The sequence below is a fragment of the Helianthus annuus genome, chromosome 8 (genome assembly GCF_002127325.2).
Source record: "Helianthus annuus cultivar XRQ/B chromosome 8, HanXRQr2.0-SUNRISE, whole genome shotgun sequence".
Lineage (NCBI taxonomy): Eukaryota > Viridiplantae > Streptophyta > Magnoliopsida > Asterales > Asteraceae > Helianthus > Helianthus annuus.
The window spans coordinates 2,221,622-2,242,635 of NC_035440.2; the positions used below are offsets into that span (position 1 = coordinate 2,221,622).

General features: G+C 33.1%; 1 protein-coding gene across 1 annotated transcript; it reads left to right on the plus strand.

Annotated features, from left to right (window-relative positions):
* The first annotated feature begins 15,918 nt into the window (after window positions 1-15,918).
* On the plus strand, window positions 15,919-20,728 carry LOC110871592 (receptor protein kinase-like protein ZAR1). The gene is made up of 4 exons (XM_022120285.2): window positions 15,919-16,147; window positions 17,905-18,083; window positions 18,178-19,792; window positions 19,878-20,728. Exons 3-4 carry the CDS (start codon window positions 18,280-18,282, stop codon window positions 20,501-20,503), a joined length of 2,139 nt encoding a protein of 712 aa, XP_021975977.1. The 5' UTR covers window positions 15,919-16,147; window positions 17,905-18,083; window positions 18,178-18,279; the 3' UTR covers window positions 20,504-20,728.
* The last annotated feature ends 286 nt before the right edge of the window (window positions 20,729-21,014 follow it).

Here is a 21,014-nt window from a genome sequence, read left to right on the forward strand (position 1 = left end):
ATATTGTTATACGGTGTTTATATGGTGTTATATAGTATTATATATAGTGTTATAATACACTTCTTACACTTCTCACACTTTGAGCACTTTTTACAGGATCCTCTACCTATATATATATATTATATTATATTGTTGCTGAAAGAACATGAATAGTAACTTTATTTTTATAATAATATATAGCTTCTTTTTTTAATATATTATAATAGTTTATTATTATATTAACTTTTAATAACATATTTTTTGTTTTTTCGTTTTTTTAAAATCATATATTTCATTTACTATTTTTAATAATTCTTTTCTAGAACATATATTTATTAATATATCAATTAATTTGATACTTCTTTAATAATTTATGTTTACAATTTTTTTCTAAAAACTTAAGTACGTAGGTGTTCTTGATTTTCTTCCCTCGACATTCTGTTATAAGTTTTGTTAAAAACGAAGTTGTACTAAAAATAAAGTATTTATTTGATATCATAAAACGGTAAGATTATAAACTAAACCGTTCTAATGGTTTTACTTTCTAAACAACATGTTTTATTTTCAAATCATGTTTGCTTTACACTATCATTTGCTCGATTTCGCCGCAACGCGCGACTCAAAAAAACTAGTAAATATAAAATATGAAGATAAAATTAAAAAGAATTGAATACAATTAAAATTGAGGAACTCATTAAAATTGAAGAACTCACATCCATCATTTGAGTTGTAATAATCCATATTATAATAGATTTCAAGGGTAAGGTTCAGATACAAAGTTCATTTTTTTACAAAGTGTACAAAGTCATAAAACCATAATATCAATCATAAAACACACTTAAAACTAACAAATAACAGAGTGAAGATCACTAAAACACAATATCCAAACCCTATCAGTCCATAAAAACCTCAAACACAACATCGTAGAATTATGAATAGAAAACACAACATGATAATCAACATAAAACACACTATTGTTAATCATTTGATAATCAAAGCCATATCATCCAAAACAAAACACAAAACCCACAAACATGGCGTTTTAGTAATCTACACTTTGTTATTTGTGAGGTTTGAGTGTGTTTTAATTTAAATATTAATTTTTTATTTCTATAATATAGAAATATATATGTTAAATATTAATATAATAATTTGTATCTCTATCAACGTCGTACATTTTATTTATCTATTTTTATACATAAACTTGATAAATAAAAATCTTAAAGGACACAAGACATAGCTCTAAGCAATCTTAATTTTTATTTTTCCCCTAAAACGTATACCCATTTAACTTACACACTGATCCTTACCCATTTTAAATTTACCTAATTTCATTTTCAGTATTACATTTCTTATTTCGTTTCAATCAACGTCGTACATTTTTCATTATTTAAATAGTTAATTACATAGTTAGTCCTTGTGGTTTGCACAAAGTAACATACTTAGTTACTAATAGTTTAAAATCACATTTTAGGGTATTAACTTTTTATTTTGTAACGTTTGGAGGTATTAACGTTATTTGTAGGTTTAAAATCACATTCTATTAGTACCTGCGTATGTTATTTTGTGGAAACCACAAGTACTAACTATGTTACTACCCTAAAAGTTAATACCTCCAAATGTTACAAAATGAAAAGTTAATACCCTAGAAGGTGATTTTAAACTATTAGTACCTAAGTATGTTATTTTGTGTAAACCACAGGGACTAACTATGTAATTATTAACCTTTTTTTATAATATGATTTTAATTCACCGTTATTTTGTTTTTATTTTTTAAATTTAAGAGTTGTGATTTTTATTATCCTCTTTTGTCTTTTATGATCCCACATACTAAAAAATACAGAAATACAATTAAGTTTTACTAATTCAAGTTGTATAATACATAAGATCACCAAGTAGTAGTAATAATAATAATAAAATATTATTATTATTATAAGAAATACTTTTCCAAGCATTCATGAAATCAATGTCATCATTAGGACATAGAGTACGTTTTGCTTCTAAGCATGTTTTCATCATTGATGCCTTATGTTTTATCTATATCATCTACTTCCCCACTCAAAAATTTTCTTAATTCATATTTTCGTATCATTATTTTTAAACATAAAAAAAGGACAGAACTTAAAACTTTACGTTCTAAAAACCAACCTCAGTTTATATAAATTTATTTTATATATCGTATAAATTACAAAAACTTATTTTAAGCATCTCATTATACCTATGTGGAAAAGCTCACACCGACCGATGAGTAAAAAATGAAGGTTTGATTTCAACTTTCACCGATGTGTTTAAAATGTTTTTGTTATAGACAAAAGTAGAGTATATAGTTTAAAACACCCTTTTAGCAATGTTGTTAAAACTAGATCGGATTAGAATAGATCACTAACCATTTTGGTTGGCATGGTTTACCGGCACGGTTAAGTGGTTGGGAAATTTACAAAAATAACCATTTTAGTTGGATTGGATTAGATTAGATTGATGTACCTTTTTTAGTATTTTGTATTTACTATTTTTTAAATACATCATATTTATCTGGAAAATTTACAAAAATAACCATTGTAACACTACCTAAGCTTTATTTAATACATCAATATTTTAGATCTAATTGTGAGTGTAACACTCTAAGCAAATTTTGCATTGGTTGTAGACAAGAGAAATTATTTCATAAGACATGCCCTATACCAAATATGGTTTCAATTTGTTTATTATTCTTTGATTAGTTTAATATTTGTGAATTAATTCTTTTCATATTAGTTCAAGAGATATTAATAATTTATTAGATATTAGATTTAGATATTATTAACATTATTAAAAGATTAAAGAAGAAAATGTCATGTGGCATTAATTGAAGTTATTTATTAATCTCAGATAGATAAAGATAAGTGATATCTATATATTAGTTACTAATATAAAAAGAAATATAAACAAGGGTTAGGATCAAATACAAAGGATAAAATAAATAAGAAGGGTAAGAAGGATTCTAGTCCATTGATCTTAGATTTGGATGGCTGAGATTAGTTGTAGGGAAAAGAAGATAATAGAAGGGTATAAAGGGAATCCTATATTTATGGATTTTCTTTCTCCACATGCAAGGCACATGCCAATTCCCCCATCGATTTAAAACGTCCATAATTTTTTCATACGACATTTTTTTAAAATTTTTTTTTACCATAATAACGAGTGTTTTTTTATCTTTAATATGAGTACCATATTATCATATAAAAATAAAATAAAAATTTTCATTTTTACTGGGTTTTTTTTGCATTGTGTTAAAGGTTCAGGTCATTGTGTCTTTTAACTGGGTTTTGGTCAGTAGAGTTTCTATACATTGTGTTATTATCAAAACCTATAACACAATGTTTATTTGGGTTCTATCCATTGCGTTTTTATAAGAACCTATAACACAATAAATGACACAATGAAGATGGTGTTATATCTGGGTTTCTATAAATTGTGTTATTAGTTCAGGTCATTGTGTTTAATATGTTATTCATTGTGTTTTAATATGTTGTCCATTGTGTTTTAATTATTTCTTTAATTTTTTTTATTATCTTTGTTCATTGTGTTTTAGTTTGTTGTGTATTGTGTTTTTTGTTTGTTTTCCATTGTGTCTTCATCTGCTCTCAATTGTGTCTTTTATCTGTTGTCATTAATTGTGTCTTTTATCTGTTGTCATCAATCGTGTTTTTATTTAGTCTGATACTTATTGTGTTATATGTTATCGTCATTGTGTTATACGTTATGGTCATTGTGTTTTAGTATTTTGTCCATTGTGTCTTTATCTAGTTGTAATTGATTGTGTTTTTGATCTACTTTACATTGTGTTTTACATCATGTCCATTGTGTTATTATCAAAACCTATAACACAATGTTAATTTGGGTTTTATCCATTGCGTTTTTATAAGAACCTATAACACAATATACGACACAATGAAGATGGTGTTATATATGGGTTTTCTATAAATTGTGTTATTAGTTCAGGTCATTGTGTTTAATATTTATTTATTGTGTTTTAATATGTTGTCCATTGTGTTTTAATAATCTGTTCAATTTTTTTATTATCTTTGTTCATTGTGTTTTAGTTTGTTATGTATTGTGTTTTTAGTTTGTTTTCCATTGTGTTTTCATCTGCTCTCCATTGTGTCTTTTATCTGCTGTCATTAATTGTGTCTTTTATCTGTTGTCATCAATTGTGTTTTTATTTAGTCTGATACTTATTGTGTTATATGTTATCGTCATTGTGTTATACGTTATGGTCATTGTGTTTTAGTATGTAGTTCATTGTGTCTTTATCTGTTGTCATTGATTGTGTTTTTGATCTACTTTACATTGTGTTTTACATCATGTCCATTGTGTAATATGCAACTGGGTTTTTGAATTTTTTTTTTTGAAAAATATAACAATATGGTACTCATATTAAAGATAAAAAAACGCTCGATTTTATGGTATAATTTTTTTAAAAACAAATGATGTATAAAAAAGTTACGGACGTTTAAAAATTGAGGGGGAAATAACATGTGACTTGCATGTGCATATTCTCTTTCCTCTTGTAGACAAAATTACCCTTTTTCATTTAATTACTCATAGGACACTTGTCACTCTCTGGTGGCTTCTTACCCTTCTTATTTTTAAATACTTTGTATTATAACTCAACCCTAAATAAAATTTATAAGGTTGAATAAGAGAATGACATGTACTCTTTTATTATAAGTTAAATTAGATATCTTTTCGCATTTAATTTAAAAGGTATAAATTTTATTTCTGATAATTAAATTGTTTTTCTTAATTATATATCGGTTTTAAACGTTATATATATTGTATGATAATACGTGATAGTGAGGAATTAAAATGTTGTATACTGTTTGTGAAATTGTGATAATTTGATATATCAAACTATAAGAACACTCTTCACTTAAATACTAGTACTATATAGAAATATTATTTTGAGGAAATGGTTTTCAAATTATTTGGAACCAATAAATCCATCATAAAGAAAGTGAGTATGGATGGTGTTAGTTGGATGAAAGTGATGGGTATACAAATAGCCAACCCAAGTAAGCCTAACAAATAAAAACAATTTGGTGTGTATATTCAAGTGCTTTGAAGAAATGGACACAAATACACTTGTAAATTATAATTGAACTTTATTGTGCAAAATTTTGGGGGCAAACAATTAAAACCTTTACCTATTTTTTCCGTGATATCACTGGTGACATAATTCATGATTTACCTTTTCTTTGTGATTTATTTATTCGAAATTCAAAGTTTAAAAACCATGTTCATAGACTCAGAGGCGCAACTTAGTGGGAACCGGGGGGTGCATACGCCCCCCTCCCAATGTTTCGGTTAGAAGTTTAAAATTTTCGATTTTTCGTACAAAAATTTTAAAATTATATAGGATCTCCCACCCTCACCCCAGAATTATTTTACCTAAACATTTATACAATATATAAATTAGGTCCCTAACTTTCCGCCTCCTCAAAAACTTTTAGTTAAACTCCACCACTACATATAGAATAAAGCACCACCTATGTTTTTCACGTTTGTGCTTGTAATCACGTGAAAAGTTATTTTTTCATACAAGATGACAACTTGTTTTGTAGTTGGTTTTTATGATTCAACTTTTTGAGAACTTTATACACTTCAAGATAAATACCAATACATTATCAAAATATTTATGCCAATGTGGTTTACTAAAAAATTGGCAAGCTTTAGCATCCGTATAAGCTTGTGTATATCACAATAAAAAATACTAACTTTTTGTTACTATTTTCATGACTTTTTTATCAAAATTTGTTTCATACATAATATATTGGTATTACATAATGATAAAGTAAAAGACCTGTGATTTTATTAAATAATTATTTTTTGAAAGGCGATTTTGTTAAATAAATATCCAATAGTAATCACCATGTGTTTCGTCTTTAAAACTTCATGTGATATGATTACTATTAAGTTTTCTTTAAACATTCTGGAGGAAGAAGTATGTGTGTGAATTTGAATTGTTTATGTCGGATTTGTGTTAGTATTCAAAAAGAATAAGAAAATTATATTCGTATATCTTCTTATATATCATTACACACTACTATCGTTGAACAATATATCATATTTTACGAATTTGATTATTCTTTAAATCTTTTATCTTATTTTCACTCTTTTTTAACATGATTTCTAATACAAAGGGGGATGTGTATATTTTTCTAGGACAATATATAAAAGACGAAATACTTGACCAACTATTAATATAATAATCATTGATTAATAATACTTCTATAATTTTAAGACATCATTAATTATTAAAATATTTGATAGAAAAGTTTGTCGTGAACAGGATTCGTGAAGTTTAAAAAAAGTATTATATATAATAACAAGCGAGGGCATAATTAATTAACGTGATTCAAAATGGAGATTAATTTACAATAGACAAACATAACGAAGGAAAAAAAAAAAGTCAAACATACTACATATGACTCATAATATATTGGAATTTGGCCCTTTCCCGGTTGTATCAGAGCTGTTGTTTTGTATTGGCCTTTTGCCCGTTTGAATCGGATGTTTGTTTTAATGAAGTTTAATTTTCAAAAAAGAAAAAAAAAACATATGACTCATAAAATATCTACTTATATTTTTTCGTTAAAAAAATCTACTTATATTCATTTTTAGAAAATATAACAATGAGTGTAGTTCAATCAAGTTACTTATATTCATTTTTACAAAATATAGCAATGAGTGTAGTTCAATCAAATAACGAATAACTAAATATTAATTTATTTTTGAATGACAAATTTGGATTAATGACGGTCCACTAGAGTATTATCGTGCCATCAGCGAAACCACCTAATTATATATTCATCTCCACTAAATATTTAAAATATTTTATATGATAATACTTACAATATTTTATATGATAAAACTGAAACCTAGACAAGAAAGGTAATGGATCGCAAGTCGTAACACATCGAGCTTTCTAATAAGTGTTATTTGCCGAATATGTAGTTTTGAACAAAATCATAAAAAAACTTTAGCCTTTTTTACAAAATAGTATTTATTTGGTCACTTTGTTTCCATTTTTACCTTTAAAGTAGGTTTTGCTAACATTTCAGGTTATTTATGCATTATTCAAAGCTATCTCAGACTCTTTTTAGGTTGTTTCTAGAATATATATATATATACTAAAATATCATGTATGTGGGTTGTGTTTTGTGGTTTGGATGATAAGGCCACCCGTGGGGTGTTTTTTTTAAAAAAAATTCAAAAAAAAAAAAAAACGCCGGAAAACGCCCCGGACCCCATTACACCCGGCGTTTCCGGGCGTTTTTTTTTGTTCAAATTTGTTGTTGGCGTTTTTTTTTTTAAAACGCTCATTTTGTTTTGTGGAATGGTTGACCATGTGACCATGTGTTTGACCAGCCAATCACCATTTGTTTCATTTTTTTTAATAATTGGAAGGGGCGTTATTGGAATAATGCCCCATTACGCCACTTTTGCTATAATGCCCAACGTTGACTAGGATGGCACGTGTCGGATAATGCCCCATGGTGGAGGCATTATTTTTGTTCACCACTACGGGTGGTCTAAGACTTTAATTATCAAATGACAAACATTATTGTGTTTTATTTTGATTATCATGTTGTGTTTTATATTTATAGTTCTATAATTGTATGTGTTTGAAGTTTTTATAAACTATTATAGTTTGAATATGTTGTTTTAGTATTCTTCACTCTGTTATTTGTGAGTTTTAGATGCATTTCATGGCTGAAATTATAATGTTTTATAGCTTTTTAGACTTTTTAGAAAAATTTGGACTTTGTAGCTGAAATTATATATATAACCTTTATTATATTTAGAGAAGAATTACTTAATAGTAAGGCTATGGGGTGTGGTATACCGCCCCTAGCCAAATCAACAAAATTAGCGCCCTATAGCGCCCCTTAGCCACCCCGTGGGCGCCAAGGGGGGGGGGGGGCGTTGAGTCTCCGCCAACACATCACCAATCAGATTTCCTTTTTTTATTTCATTTTTCTTTTTTTTTTATAGTGTTTAAAAGGGGCTTTAAACCATTATAAGGATGTTAAAAGAAAGGGTTTTAAAGCCTTCCATATGAGCTGGCGCATAGATGACACTGATGTGACATGATAAAGTCTGTAGGGGCTTTATACCACACCCTACAATCTAAGAATAATGTAACGAGAATAATATAGTTTTACTTTTCATCTTATATATTAGAACAACGTGTGATCAATATATCTTTATGGATTACTAAATGATTTTAACTAGGATTAACACCCGCCCGCGTTGCGGCGCGGTATATCGTGAACATTGAATGGATTGGTTCAAACATTATATGATGCATTAACTATATGAAAACATATTTTCGACGTATCCAGTTGAACTCAATGTAACCTGTATAAGCATTGTGATTGGATCAAACGTAAAGTAAATCAAATTCATATCGAACAATCATAACATATTATATGTGACCCAACTCATACATAAAAAAACGTAACGGGTATGAAGGAAAATCTGCACATGTAATCGAAAGGGATTAATTAGAGCTTTCGAAAAAAAAAGAGAAAAAGAAATCATAATTTGACTCCACTCGATTCGAAACAAACTTTACGAAACATACATAAAATAAACACGAAAAATATTATATTTGACCTGAATCATTTCCCAAAAAAGTTTACGTCGAAACGTAGAACAACTTGAATTTATACCAAAATGTACATAAAAATATGCACGTAAAAATGGTTTCTTTAAACGAAAACGTATTATTTGACCTGACTCGTCTATAAAAAAAGTTTACGTCGGAATGTAGAACAAATCATATTTATACCTACCCGTACATAAAATATGCACGTAAAAAATAGTTTTTAAGTAAATGAAGTATAGGGGCAAACCGAAACAAAATATTAGTAAAAAATTTAATAGGTTAAGAACGTTCGTAAACCGTGCCAAGTAGCACCAATGCCATGACGGCATCGACTCTCAACATCGTAAAAATAAAATAGATAAAAATGGGAAAATTACACTGAACGAAAAGCAGATTTAAAATCATTGAACCACACACACCCGTTACAGTGTGTTAACGCGAAGAAATTAACCAGAAACGTAAAACGTAGAAAATAATAACTTATTCGATCTAGGACCCGCTCGTTGTGGCGAACTTGTCAAAAGGGAAAAAAATAGACACGTTGCGACGGGTCTGTCAAATATGAAAAAGTAGAGAAAAAAACGTTGAACCTCATATGCACTCTACGACGTGTTAACTCGCAAAATTTAGAACGAAACGTAAAACTTGCGAAAGATAAAAAGTATGGGGACCAAAGTTGTAAATAATAAAGTATTGTGTTAAAATATAAAATATGGAAAACTTTGGGTTAAAAGTAAAAGTTAAAAGAAGCTAAAATACAAAATATGCAAAATGGGAAAATTACACTGATCGAAAAGCAGATTTAAAACCATTGAACCACACACACCCGTTACAGTGTGTTAATGCGAAGAAATTAACCAGAAACGTAAAACGTAGAAAATTATAACTTATTCGATCTAGGACCCGATCGTTGTGGCGAACTTGTCAAAAGGGAAAAAAATGTACACGTTGCGACGGGTCTATCAAATATGAAAAAATAGAGAAAAAAACGTTGAACCTCACATGCACGCTACGACGTGTTAACTTGCAAAATTTAGAACGAAACGTAAAACTTGCGAAAGATAAAAAGTATGGGGACCAAAGTTGTAAATAATAAAGTATTGTGTTAAAATATAAAATATGAAAAACTTTGGGTTAAAAGTAAAAATTAAGAGAGGCTAAAATACAAAATATGCAAATACTTGGGTTAAAAATGAAAAATCAAAGTTTTTCTTTTGAAATACTCCCCAAACTTGGGGTACAAACCACAATGCAATAAAGAGTTGCTAATTTATCATATGGGAATTCACTTATTTCTTAGACAACATAAAACATGGCTCTAGAATAATAATAAAATCCATATGTACTTATTTCATACGAAGATATTAATATATGAATTCAGTTGGTTGTCCGTTATCTTGGTTTGGCAGATTTGGTTTTATTCTCCAAAATTTCAAACGGAGCTTACTTAAAATTCAAAATCAAGGTCATGAACTTATTAGGGTGTAAGGGGTGCTCACCTAAGAGGTGAGTCCTCTCTCTTACGCTCAACCAATCCTCGTGTGCCACGTCAACTCCCCTCTTAAACTCCCCTAACACCCTAAATTGATGGCGGCACTCCCCTCTTAGGTGAATTGGTTTTTTTTTTTTTTTTTTTAAAAAAAAAAAAAAGAAGAAAAGCATTGATTGGTCAAGCTCTCCCTCTCTCCTCCCCTCTCTTCGGCATCTCCCCACCGGTTCTCTCTCCTCTCTCTAACTCACCTCATTGTTGGCAATGCTCACCTAATAGGTGAATTGAGTCACCTAAGGGGTCACCGAAGGGTGCCCCGGACACCCTTACACTCGAATCAAACCAATGTTTGACTATGGAGTGATATTTGTTTTTCTGTTATTAAGGGCATGTTTGGCTAAGCTTATTATAGTTAAAAAGAACTTTTGGAAAAGGACTTTTGTGAAAAGGACTTTTTGAAAATGAGTTTTTAAAAAAAGTGTTTGAATTAGCTTATTGATGTAAAATGACTAAAATGGGCATTCTTTTAGATATAAGGGGGTAAAGAAGGGGTATATTGGTAATTTGTAGTTTGAAAAGTTAAAAGCTGGCCAAAAAGTCATAATATTGTGACTTCTTGAAACCTCCTTTTTCTTCTTTGCAAAAAGCCATTTCTAAAAGGACTTTTGGCTTAGCCAAACACAAAAACAACTTATTGGCTTTTTGATAAGTCAATAAGCCAATAAGTTGTTTTGAAAAGCTTAGCCAAACATGCCCTAAGACAGATAATGTATTTTAATTATATTGAAACTATTTATTTGGTTTTTATTAGGGGTGTGCAATAACCGAATCATTAATTGAAATCGAATAAAGACTGACGAAACCGAACCGAAATAACCGGAAGTTGGTTATTGGTTATTTTTTTACTATCGGTTAACCGAACTGAACCAAACTATTTATATTTTCATATATTTCTAGTTTTTATACTTCCAGTTCATGTTTTTATTAGAATTTGGGCCCACGGGCTTAGTTAGGTTTCTAGGGTTACTCGTAATCCTTATATATTGTAACATACTCATTCAATAATGATCATTCAGTCTTTCATAATCTTACATGGTATCAGAGCCAGCCTAGGCTCTATACCGTTTCCGCCGCGCCACACACAAATATACAAACCCTAGCCGTCACAACTTGAGAAAAACCCTAGACAGGGCGGCGTGCCGCCACTGCCGCCCTGTCCGGTCTTTGTTAGTTTTCCGTTTCCGTTTTTTTTCAGTTTTGTATTCAAATAAAGCTTCGTCTTCGGTTCTAGATTCACCAGTCTTCTTACGGTCTCTTACCACACAGATGATGCTACGGCTCATCCTATTGATTTCGCATATCCGTCAAGCCGCCCCTTGCCGCCGTGCTACCGCCGCTCATTAGACTACGGTCTTCCGCCGCGCCGCCTGCAGGATTACGATCCGCCGTCGCGCCGCTACCAGCTGCCGCTGCACTGCCGTATTGGTTGTCTCTTATAGGATTACGAGATCATTCAAAACTGTGGATTGAAGATTGCAAGATTATGGAATTTTGACCGAAATCGAAGACAGTTTTTTAGGGTTTATTATTGTTTTTGTTTTTCAGTCTAAGCTTCTAGTTCCATCCGCTACGACTGCGGGGGTGTATTAGAATTTGGGCCCACGAGCTTAGTTAGGTTTCTAGGGTTACTCGTAATCCCTATATATTGTAACCTACTCATTCAATAATGATCATTCAGTCTTTCATAATCTTACAGTTATATACTTTGATTTCATGTATTTGTACCTCAATTCATGTATTTATACCTCTATTTTGTGTATTTATTTCTCTATTTCATTTATTTATACATCAATTTCATGTATTTATACATCTGTTTCATGTATTTATACCTCCATTACATGTATTTCTAAGAAAAAAAATTAGTTCTTATTTGATTTGGTTATTAACCGAACTGAAACCGAAAAATTAACCGAATTAACTGAATCGATTAACCGATGATTTTGGTTACAGATATGCTTAATGCTAATAACCAATCCGAACCAAACTATGCACACCTCTAGTTTTTATATCTTATGTTTAGAGTAGTATTTAATATTGATTTCAGATTTATGATAAAAAAGTGATATTTCTAGACATATTTATTTTTAACACAAGTTAACATTAATTAATATAATAATGATAATACAAAAGAACCTATAAATCAAGGGTTTTTTAGGGGACATCTTTCATCTTTGTTATGAAATACAAACAACCATGATCGGAAAGAATCAAAACACATAATAATAATTTTTTTTTTTTTTTTGACGGTAAACACATACCACCACAAGTCTACAACTACTCCTCAATCAGTAAATTACATATTTCGTTCATAATAAGACTTGAATTCTCACAACTTTTACAGATAAACATTTATTTTAACACTTAGATATTATTGAGCTATTTTGAAAATTATTTTTATTCAAATTCTAACTTTTTTTAGTTATGTTTTGAATAGAGTAAATTGCCATTTTAGTCCCTAAATTTTGTCCAAATTTGTCATTTTAGTCCAAATAGTTTTTTTTTGCCTCTGGGTCCTTGACTTTTCTCTTTTGTTGCCATTTTGATCACATACACTAACTCTATCCAAAAACTCCATCTTTAACCAGGGGTATTTTGGGGATTTTCATTTTAAATATTTTCAATTGCCATTTTGATCCAATTCCAAAAAATCAAAAAAATTCCAAAAAATTCTAAAAAATCATAAAAATTCTAAAAAATCCGTTTCGACGCGAACCGTTTCGAACACGAACCGTTTCGACCCATACCGTTTCGACCCATACCGTTTCGACCCGTACCGTTTTGACCCGAACCTTTTCGAGCTGAACCGTTTCGACCCGTACCGTTTCGACGCGAACCGTTTCAACGCGAACCGTTTCGACCCGTACCGTTTCGAACCGAACCGTTTCGAGCGGAACCGTTTCGAGCTGAACCGTTTCGAGCCGAACCGTTTCGAGCTGAACCGTTTCGAGCCGAACCGTTTCGAGCTGAACCGTTTCGATGCGAACCGTTTCGACCCGTACCGTTTCGACCCGAACCGTTTCGAAATGGTACGGGTCGAAACAGTTCAGCTCGAAACGGTACGGTTCGAAACGGTTCGGTTCGAAACGGTACGGGTCGAAACGGTTCGCGTCGAAACGGTTCAGCTCGAAACGGTTCAGCTAGAAACGGTTCGGCTCGAAACGGTTCAGCTCGAAATGGTTCGGCTCGAAACGGTTCAGTTCGAAACGGTTCAGCTCGAAACGGTTCAGCTCGAAACGGTTCAGCTCGAAACGGTACGGGTCGAAACGGTTCAGCTTGAAATGGTTCGGGTCGAAACGGTACGGGTCGAAACGGCTCGGGTCGAAACGGTTCGGGTCGAAAAGGTACGGGTCGAAACGGTTCGCGTCGAAATGGTTCAGCTCGAAACGGTTTGGGTTCGAAACGGTTCGGGTTCGAAACGGTTCGCGCCGAAACGGATTTTTTATATATTTTTTAGAATTTTTATTATTTTTTATAATTTTTTGGATTTTTTTGGATTTTTTGGATTTTTTTTTCTTTTTTGGAATTGGATCAAAATGGCAATTGAAAACATTTAAAATGAAAATCCCCAAAATACCCCTGGTTAAAGATGGAGTTTTTGGATGGAGTTAGTCTATGTGATCAAAATGGCAACAAAAGGGAAAAGTCAGGGACCCAGAGGCAAAAAAAAAACTATTTAGACTAAAATGGCAAATTTGAACAAAACTCAGGGGATACGGTGTGGTTTGCGGCAATCAGCGGCAAACTTGTTTGCCGAGCGGCAAACACCGCCGCCGACAAACATGGGACGCGGCAAAAGAACAAAATCGGTGATGGATTACCGATTCAAGAAGCATGAGAGAGAGGGTAGTGAGAGAGAGAGAGGGGGTATTGTGGGTGGGGTCCATTCCTATCTCAACCAATCACACCTTTTTCCTTTTTTTTTTTAAAAATAGTTTACCACTTCACCAAGTGTTTAAACCATTGCCAACATTTTTCACCAAAGTTTAAACACTTTTGCCTAATTGACATGGCGCGCTCTCATTGGTCGGTTTTTTGGTTTGCCACTTTAAAGTGTTTAACCACTCCTTATACCCTCGGGGACTAAAATGATAATTTACTATTTTGAATACATGTAAAATTTCACTTGTAAGAATTACTATCTAGCCATTAAATATGTGAAATAAATGTAAAAAAGCAACGTAGGTCACACCTCATAAAACTAGGATGTGACATCATGAAACATAACAAAATCAATGTAGCCACAATACGAAGTGTAGTCAAAATTACGAATTGATAACACTCAACCAACTATTTATGCGACAACACCCAACCCAAATTATTAATATTATATATGGTATTTAACTTAATTCACACGAGTGACTTTTTTAGCACTAGTGGTATATTTGTATGGTATATAACTTAATTCACACGAGTGACATTTTAGCACTAGTGGTATAATTAAACTAGTATAATAGAAATGCATACACATTTCGTAAGTCTAAAGTGACTAAAACTCGAAAATTTTTGGTTTGATTTTTTTTACCATGCTTTCTTTCACAATAGCAACACAAAATATAAATTAACAAATACTTCACTTCTGTAAATATAGAGTAAATTGCTAAACTCATCCCTGAGATTTGAGCATGCTTGTAAGTTTAATCCAAAACAATTTTTTGTACCATATTGTCTTTCATTTTTGGGATTTTTTGTCATTTTCATCCAAACGTCTAACTTTTTTTTCTTCCCAAAATCGTCCTCGAGATTTGTATTTTTTTTTTCATTTTCATTCAAATGTCTGACAGAAAAAATAAAGCAAATTAAATGTTTGGATGAAAATGACAAAAAATCCAAAAAGCGAAAGGCAACATGGTAAAAAAAAAGTTGTTTTGATGAAACTGATAAATATGTCCAAACCTTAAGGACGATTTTGGCAATTTACTCATAATATATTTATATAAATCAGACAACCATACATAAATACCTGATTTTTCACTTTAAAAAAACTGATTTCAGATGACCTCAACCGGATCACGCTATACTAATTAACGCAAAAGGTAAATCAAGTTAATCAAGACTAAGATAATCAATTCTTAGTAGTAATAAAGTTAAGCAAGAGTCCTCGAAGAGATATCCTGGTGGTTAAGATGTGTATCTCATAAGTCATAACCAAAAGGTTAGTGGTTTAAAGCCTATAAAATACATGTTATGGTGTGTTTTCTAGAAAATCTTGGAATTGCGTAGAAAAAAATTAAGTTAAACAAGAATAAAATTAAATGCAAACATATATAGTAAAATATAACCAATAAATAAATAATAACAAACATACTAATGCTAAGTAACCTAATTAAAGAAAACAAACCTTAAATACACCACTATAAGCACATAATTAATTATACATATATCCTGTAACTTAAACTAAAAGCGATCACATATCACATACTTTTTTTTTAACGGCAAATTTGGATCACTGACGGTATTATCAGCGAAACCGCTCGATCATATCCATCTCTCCACTAGACATAATGTCTATACACCAATTCAGAAGGAAACCCAATAAATATAAAAAAAACCCTTATTATAAGAATCGAACCAGGACCTATTAATTTTAAAACCTTATCTCGCCTCTAAAAGACCACCGGACACATATCAAATATCACATACTTGATTAGCAATATAACAATCAACAAGTTGTTAGAAAACAAAAACACATTAAAAGCTCATTTGCTTTCCTTCTACTTCTAGGAACAAATATGTGTGGGCCCCCAACCCATCGTCTTCTCACTGTCCATTTCTCATTCATAAATACTACCACCCACCACCACCACCATCCCCACACACACATATACACACAAATATCAAATAACCCAATGTCACAATTCAACTAATCTTCAGTCCCAAACACCCCTAAATCATCTTCTACCAATTATTATATACAATAAAGTTTTGTGGGTAAAGATTTTGGAGCTCCAATTTCACAACGTGTGCAGGTAACACTTGTAATTTGTTGAATTTTGTTGTGGGAAACGGGTTGATTCGTTTTTATGGGTTGTGCACGTAAGGTGTTCGATGAAAGTCCTGAATGAGTATTTTCAAAATAAAGAAGTTGAAATCATGAAAAAAAGGATTATGTGTAATTGGGTATGCTGTTTTTTTTTATCTTCACGGTTAAATTGTGTTTGATATGAGATTTGGGTTGACGAAATTGCCCTCCATTTTGTGCTTAATTATTGGCTAATCATGCTTTTTATTATAAAAAAAATTGAATCTGCTGGTGTTTTTGTGATGCATTTAGCTTCAAGATCTCAACATATTTGAGTAACCCCAATTGGGATTTTGTTTAAAGGATTAGAGTAAATTGCCATTTTAGTCCTTGAGTTTTTGTTTAAATTGTTATTTTAGTCCAAATAGTTTTTTTTTCTCTTCTGGGTCTGACTTTTTTTTTTTCTTGCCATTTTGATCACATTGCCCAACTTAGTCTAAAACCAGGTTATAATCAGGGGTATTCTTGGCATTAAATTATTATTAGGTTATAAATTTTGTTGTAAACTACCCTGGTTATCATTACACAAAAGTTATGCCAAAAATACCCCTGATTATAACCAGATATTTAGACTGAGTTAGGCAATGTGATCAAAATGACAAGAAAATGGAAAAGTCACGACCCAGACGAGAAAAAAAACTATTTGGACTAAAATAGCAATTTGAACCAAACCTTAAGGACTAAAATGAAAATTTACTTAAAGGATTATTATTTGTTTTCTTGATAACAATTCGGTAGGAAGCATTATGACTTTTAGTACCCAAGGGTTTTATTTAATTTTAGTTTCCAATATGTTAATTTAACAGACTTTTAGTACCCAAGACACTTTATTTTTAAATTTTATTTATAAAATACCCATTTAGAGGATCTATAAAGATTTTGTGGCGAGTCCTTTTTGTTTAGTTGGTTAAACTATTATTTTGATATTTTCTTTGTCTCAAAAGCCTATGTTTTGTTTGACATTTTGTCTCAATGAGTTTAATTTCAAAGTTTTGTCTCAATGAATTTTATTTATCTGTAGCATGGTTTTAAAAAACGGTTGAGGCGTGCGCCTCGAGGCGCGCCTAAAGGCGAAACGGCCAAAAAACGATTCTGAGGCGCGCCTCATGGGGTTTCTACTGTATGTGCGTCTCAGAGGGGCTGAGGCGCTAAAAAGGTTGCGCCTCGGGTGCGCCTCAGGGGTTTTTGTTATTTGTTTTTGATGTTTTTGAGTTTTTGTGTCAATTTCAAGCAATTTATGTCTTTTATATGTGTGTTTTTGATTATTTTGATGAATTTGATGATGAATTTAGTTAGTATTACTATTTTTATAAGATGTATAATATTTATGTTTATTTTTTTAACTCCGCCTCGGGCTTACGCCTCGGTTCGTCTCGAGGCTTACGCCTCGTGAGGCGAAGGGAAAACGCCTCGAAACTCGTTTCCTTTTTTTAAACCTTGATCTGTAGTAACATACCCATTTAGTGGGAACATCCGAACTTGGTTGGTACGGTACCAGTTCAGTATAGGTAGGTAGTACCAAATGCTGATCCCTACCTTTATCATTCAAATTGAATTATTTAAACATTACGAGGCACCTTATAACTAAACATGGTCGTGAATAGTGTGTTCGTAGGGTTAAATTGTTGTTAAATTTTTTTGATACCAAATAACTAATGATTTGATTCATAATCTTATATCTGATATATGATGCACATTTTGTAGAGTAAATAAAGATCTTCTAGATTCGGTCGCATAGAGACATCTACATAGATGCTACTACCCACACGGTGAACACGGTTTTCACTCCACCAGCCGCCCTCGCCGCTACCTCCCTATCAACCACAACGACACTACCTCCGACCGCACCATCCGGCAAGCCAACACAAAGAAAAGCACATAAGGTCAACACTAAGTCCTATTGGGTTATTCTGATATGAGTAAATTAAAAAAATTACTGTTAAACCACGGTAACAAAGCTATTTCTTTCTTAAACAGGTGAATACCAATAAATGTTAAAAAAAAAACTCGAAGATGCACAATCAATTACACCCGTCACATCGTGCGAGCTAAAATAACTAGTTCTAAACATCTCTAACGATGTTAATCCGTCATATCAATTCCCTTTTTACCCTTACATTTGTTCTTAATTACGCTTCCGCCCTCACCTCCGACGGCCTCTCTCTCCTTTCCATCAAATCCGCCGTAGACGGCGGCGACACGGTGTTTTCCGACTGGAACGACAACGACGACACCCCGTGCAACTGGACCGGAGTCTCGTGCGCCAACATTTCCGGCATTTCCGATCCACGTGTCGTCGGAATCGCCCTCGCCGGAAAAAACTTAACCGGTTACATCCCGTCGGAGCTCGGAAACCTAGCCTATCTTCGGCGGCTTAACCTACATGACAACAACTTCCACGGCTCAATTCCTGATCAAATCTTCAATGCGACGTCGCTTCACAGCTTGTTCCTGTACGGAAACAATCTCTCCGGCGACCTTCCGTTGTCAATTTGTAACCCTAACCGTCTCCAAAACGTTGACTTATCTCACAACTCACTCTCCGGAACCTTACAGAAGTATCTAGGTAACTGCCGGCAGTTACAACGGTTAATTCTCGCGGGAAACAACTTTTCCGGCGAAGTTCCGGCAGGTATTTTCCCTGCGTTAGCGAACTTAATCCAACTCGATCTCTCGTCAAATGCATTCAACGGATCGTTACCGTACGATATCGGTCAGTTAAAATCGTTATCCGGAACGTTAAATCTCTCGTTCAATCACTTCACCGGAAAGTTACCGCCGTCGTTAGGTGAGTTACCGTTGACCGTTAGTTTTGACCTCCGGCATAACAATTTCAGCGGCGAAATACCGCAAACCGGTTCGTTTGCGAACCAAGGCCCAACGGCGTTTTTAAACAATCCGTTGTTGTGCGGTTTTCCGTTGCAAAAAACTTGCCGCGACAACGGTTCGACGGTGGTTACACCGGGAACTCAGAGTTTAACGCCGAGAGTTAACGGTGATGAGTCGAAAAAAGGGTTGAAACCGGGGTTGATCATATTGATTTCGGTTGCGGATGCGGTTGGTGTTGCATTGATTGGGTTGGTTATTGTTTATTTGTATTGGAGAAGAAAAGATTCAAATGGTTGTAGTTGTAGTTGTAGTAGAAGATTTGGCGGGAATAGCAAGTCGAAATTCTGTTGGTTTCCTTGTGTAAGTAGGTTTCCGAACACGGATTCCGAGGTGGAGTCGGAAAAAGGGGATGGTGGTGGCGGTGGCGGCGGTAGTGGTGGTGAAGGGGGGAAGCTTATTGCTATTGATAAAGGGTTTAGTTTCGAGTTGGATGAGTTGTTGAGGGCTTCGGCTTATGTGTTGGGGAAGAGCGGGTTGGGGATTGTGTATAAGGTGGTGCTCGGGAATGGGATTCCGGTGGCGGTTAGGCGGTTGGGCGAAGGCGGGGAGCAGCGGTATAAGGAGTTTGTGGCGGAGGTTCAGGCGATCGGGAGGGTGAAGCATCCGAATGTGGTGAAATTGAGAGCTTATTACTGGGCTCCTGATGAGAAACTACTGATTAGCGATTTCATTTCGAATGGCAACTTGGCTTCCGCGTTAAAAGGTGTTTAAGTAATTCTTTTTTTTTTCTTTTTTAATTTCTAATTTTATTTTTGATCAACATATAATTTATTAATTTTTAATAACAGGTCAAACATCTACGATTCTTTCATGGTCAACGAGGCTAAGGATCGCGAAAGCCACTGCAAGAGGGTTAGCGTATATACACGAATGTAGCCCGAGAAAATATGTTCATGGAGACATCAAACCCTCGAATATTCTCCTAGACAACGAATATCAACCCTACATATCTGATTTCGGTTTGAACCGTCTAATTACCATAACGGGAAACAACCCATCCTCATCGGGTGGTTTCATGGGTGGGGCCCTCCCGTACTTGACACAAACCGAAAAAGTCAACAACTACCAAGCACCCGAAGCCCGAGTGTCATCCAACCGACATACACAAAAATGGGATGTCTACTCTTTCGGTGTAGTTTTGCTTGAACTGCTAACCGGAAGGTCACCGGAGTTTTCACCTCCGACAACCTCAACGTCGATTGAGATCCCGGATCTTGTGAAGTGGGTCCGGAAGGGGTTTGAGGATGAAACTCCTCTTTCCGATATGGTGGACCCAATGTTGCTTCAAGAAGTGCACGCGAAAAAGGAAGTGCTATCGGTCTTTCACTTAGCCCTCGCGTGTACTGAACGAGACCCTGATATTCGACCTCGAATGAAAACAGTGTTGGAAAGTCTTGAAAAAATTAGAACATAAAGTAATAATTTTTTTTTATTATTTTTTTGTTGTAATGTAACACAAAGTTGTAATTTTTTTGGTGATGGGATGTCACACATTGGTGGTTGACAAAATCTCTTATTTTCCAAGTAAAGAAAGGTACATTTTGTGGGAGGATTGTGTTTAGTTATACAGTTTATGTTGTTGGTTCTTTGATTCAACGCTGAATATATATTATATTATATCATGTATGACTTTTGGTCACATGTGTTGGATTTTATGTTTTGATCATTCTTTCATTTTAAAAGTACTAATAATAAGTTATTTATGCTTCTAATTAGGGGTGTTTATGTCTGGTTTTGACGATTTTTAGGACAAAGACCATGAAACCGCTAGCCGATTTGAGCTAAATCGATGACTGGTTTGAACAATTTTTGCAGTTTAAAGTGAACAATACCCACACTACTGTTGATTACAAAGATCCTAGATGTAACAAAGGCTTTTCTAAAAGCTTATTCATGTAAAAAATTAAAGAAGATATAATTACTAT

Excerpts from the sequence above, each read along its gene's own strand:
- LOC110871592 (XM_022120285.2), top strand. The coding sequence starts at position 18,280 with ATGTTAATCCGTCATATCAATTCCCTTTTTACCCTTACATTTGTTCTT. Across the intron at positions 19,793-19,877 it reads CTTGGCTTCCGCGTTAAAAG|GTCAAACATCTACGATTCTT; the intron begins GTGTTTAAGTAA and ends TTTTAATAACAG.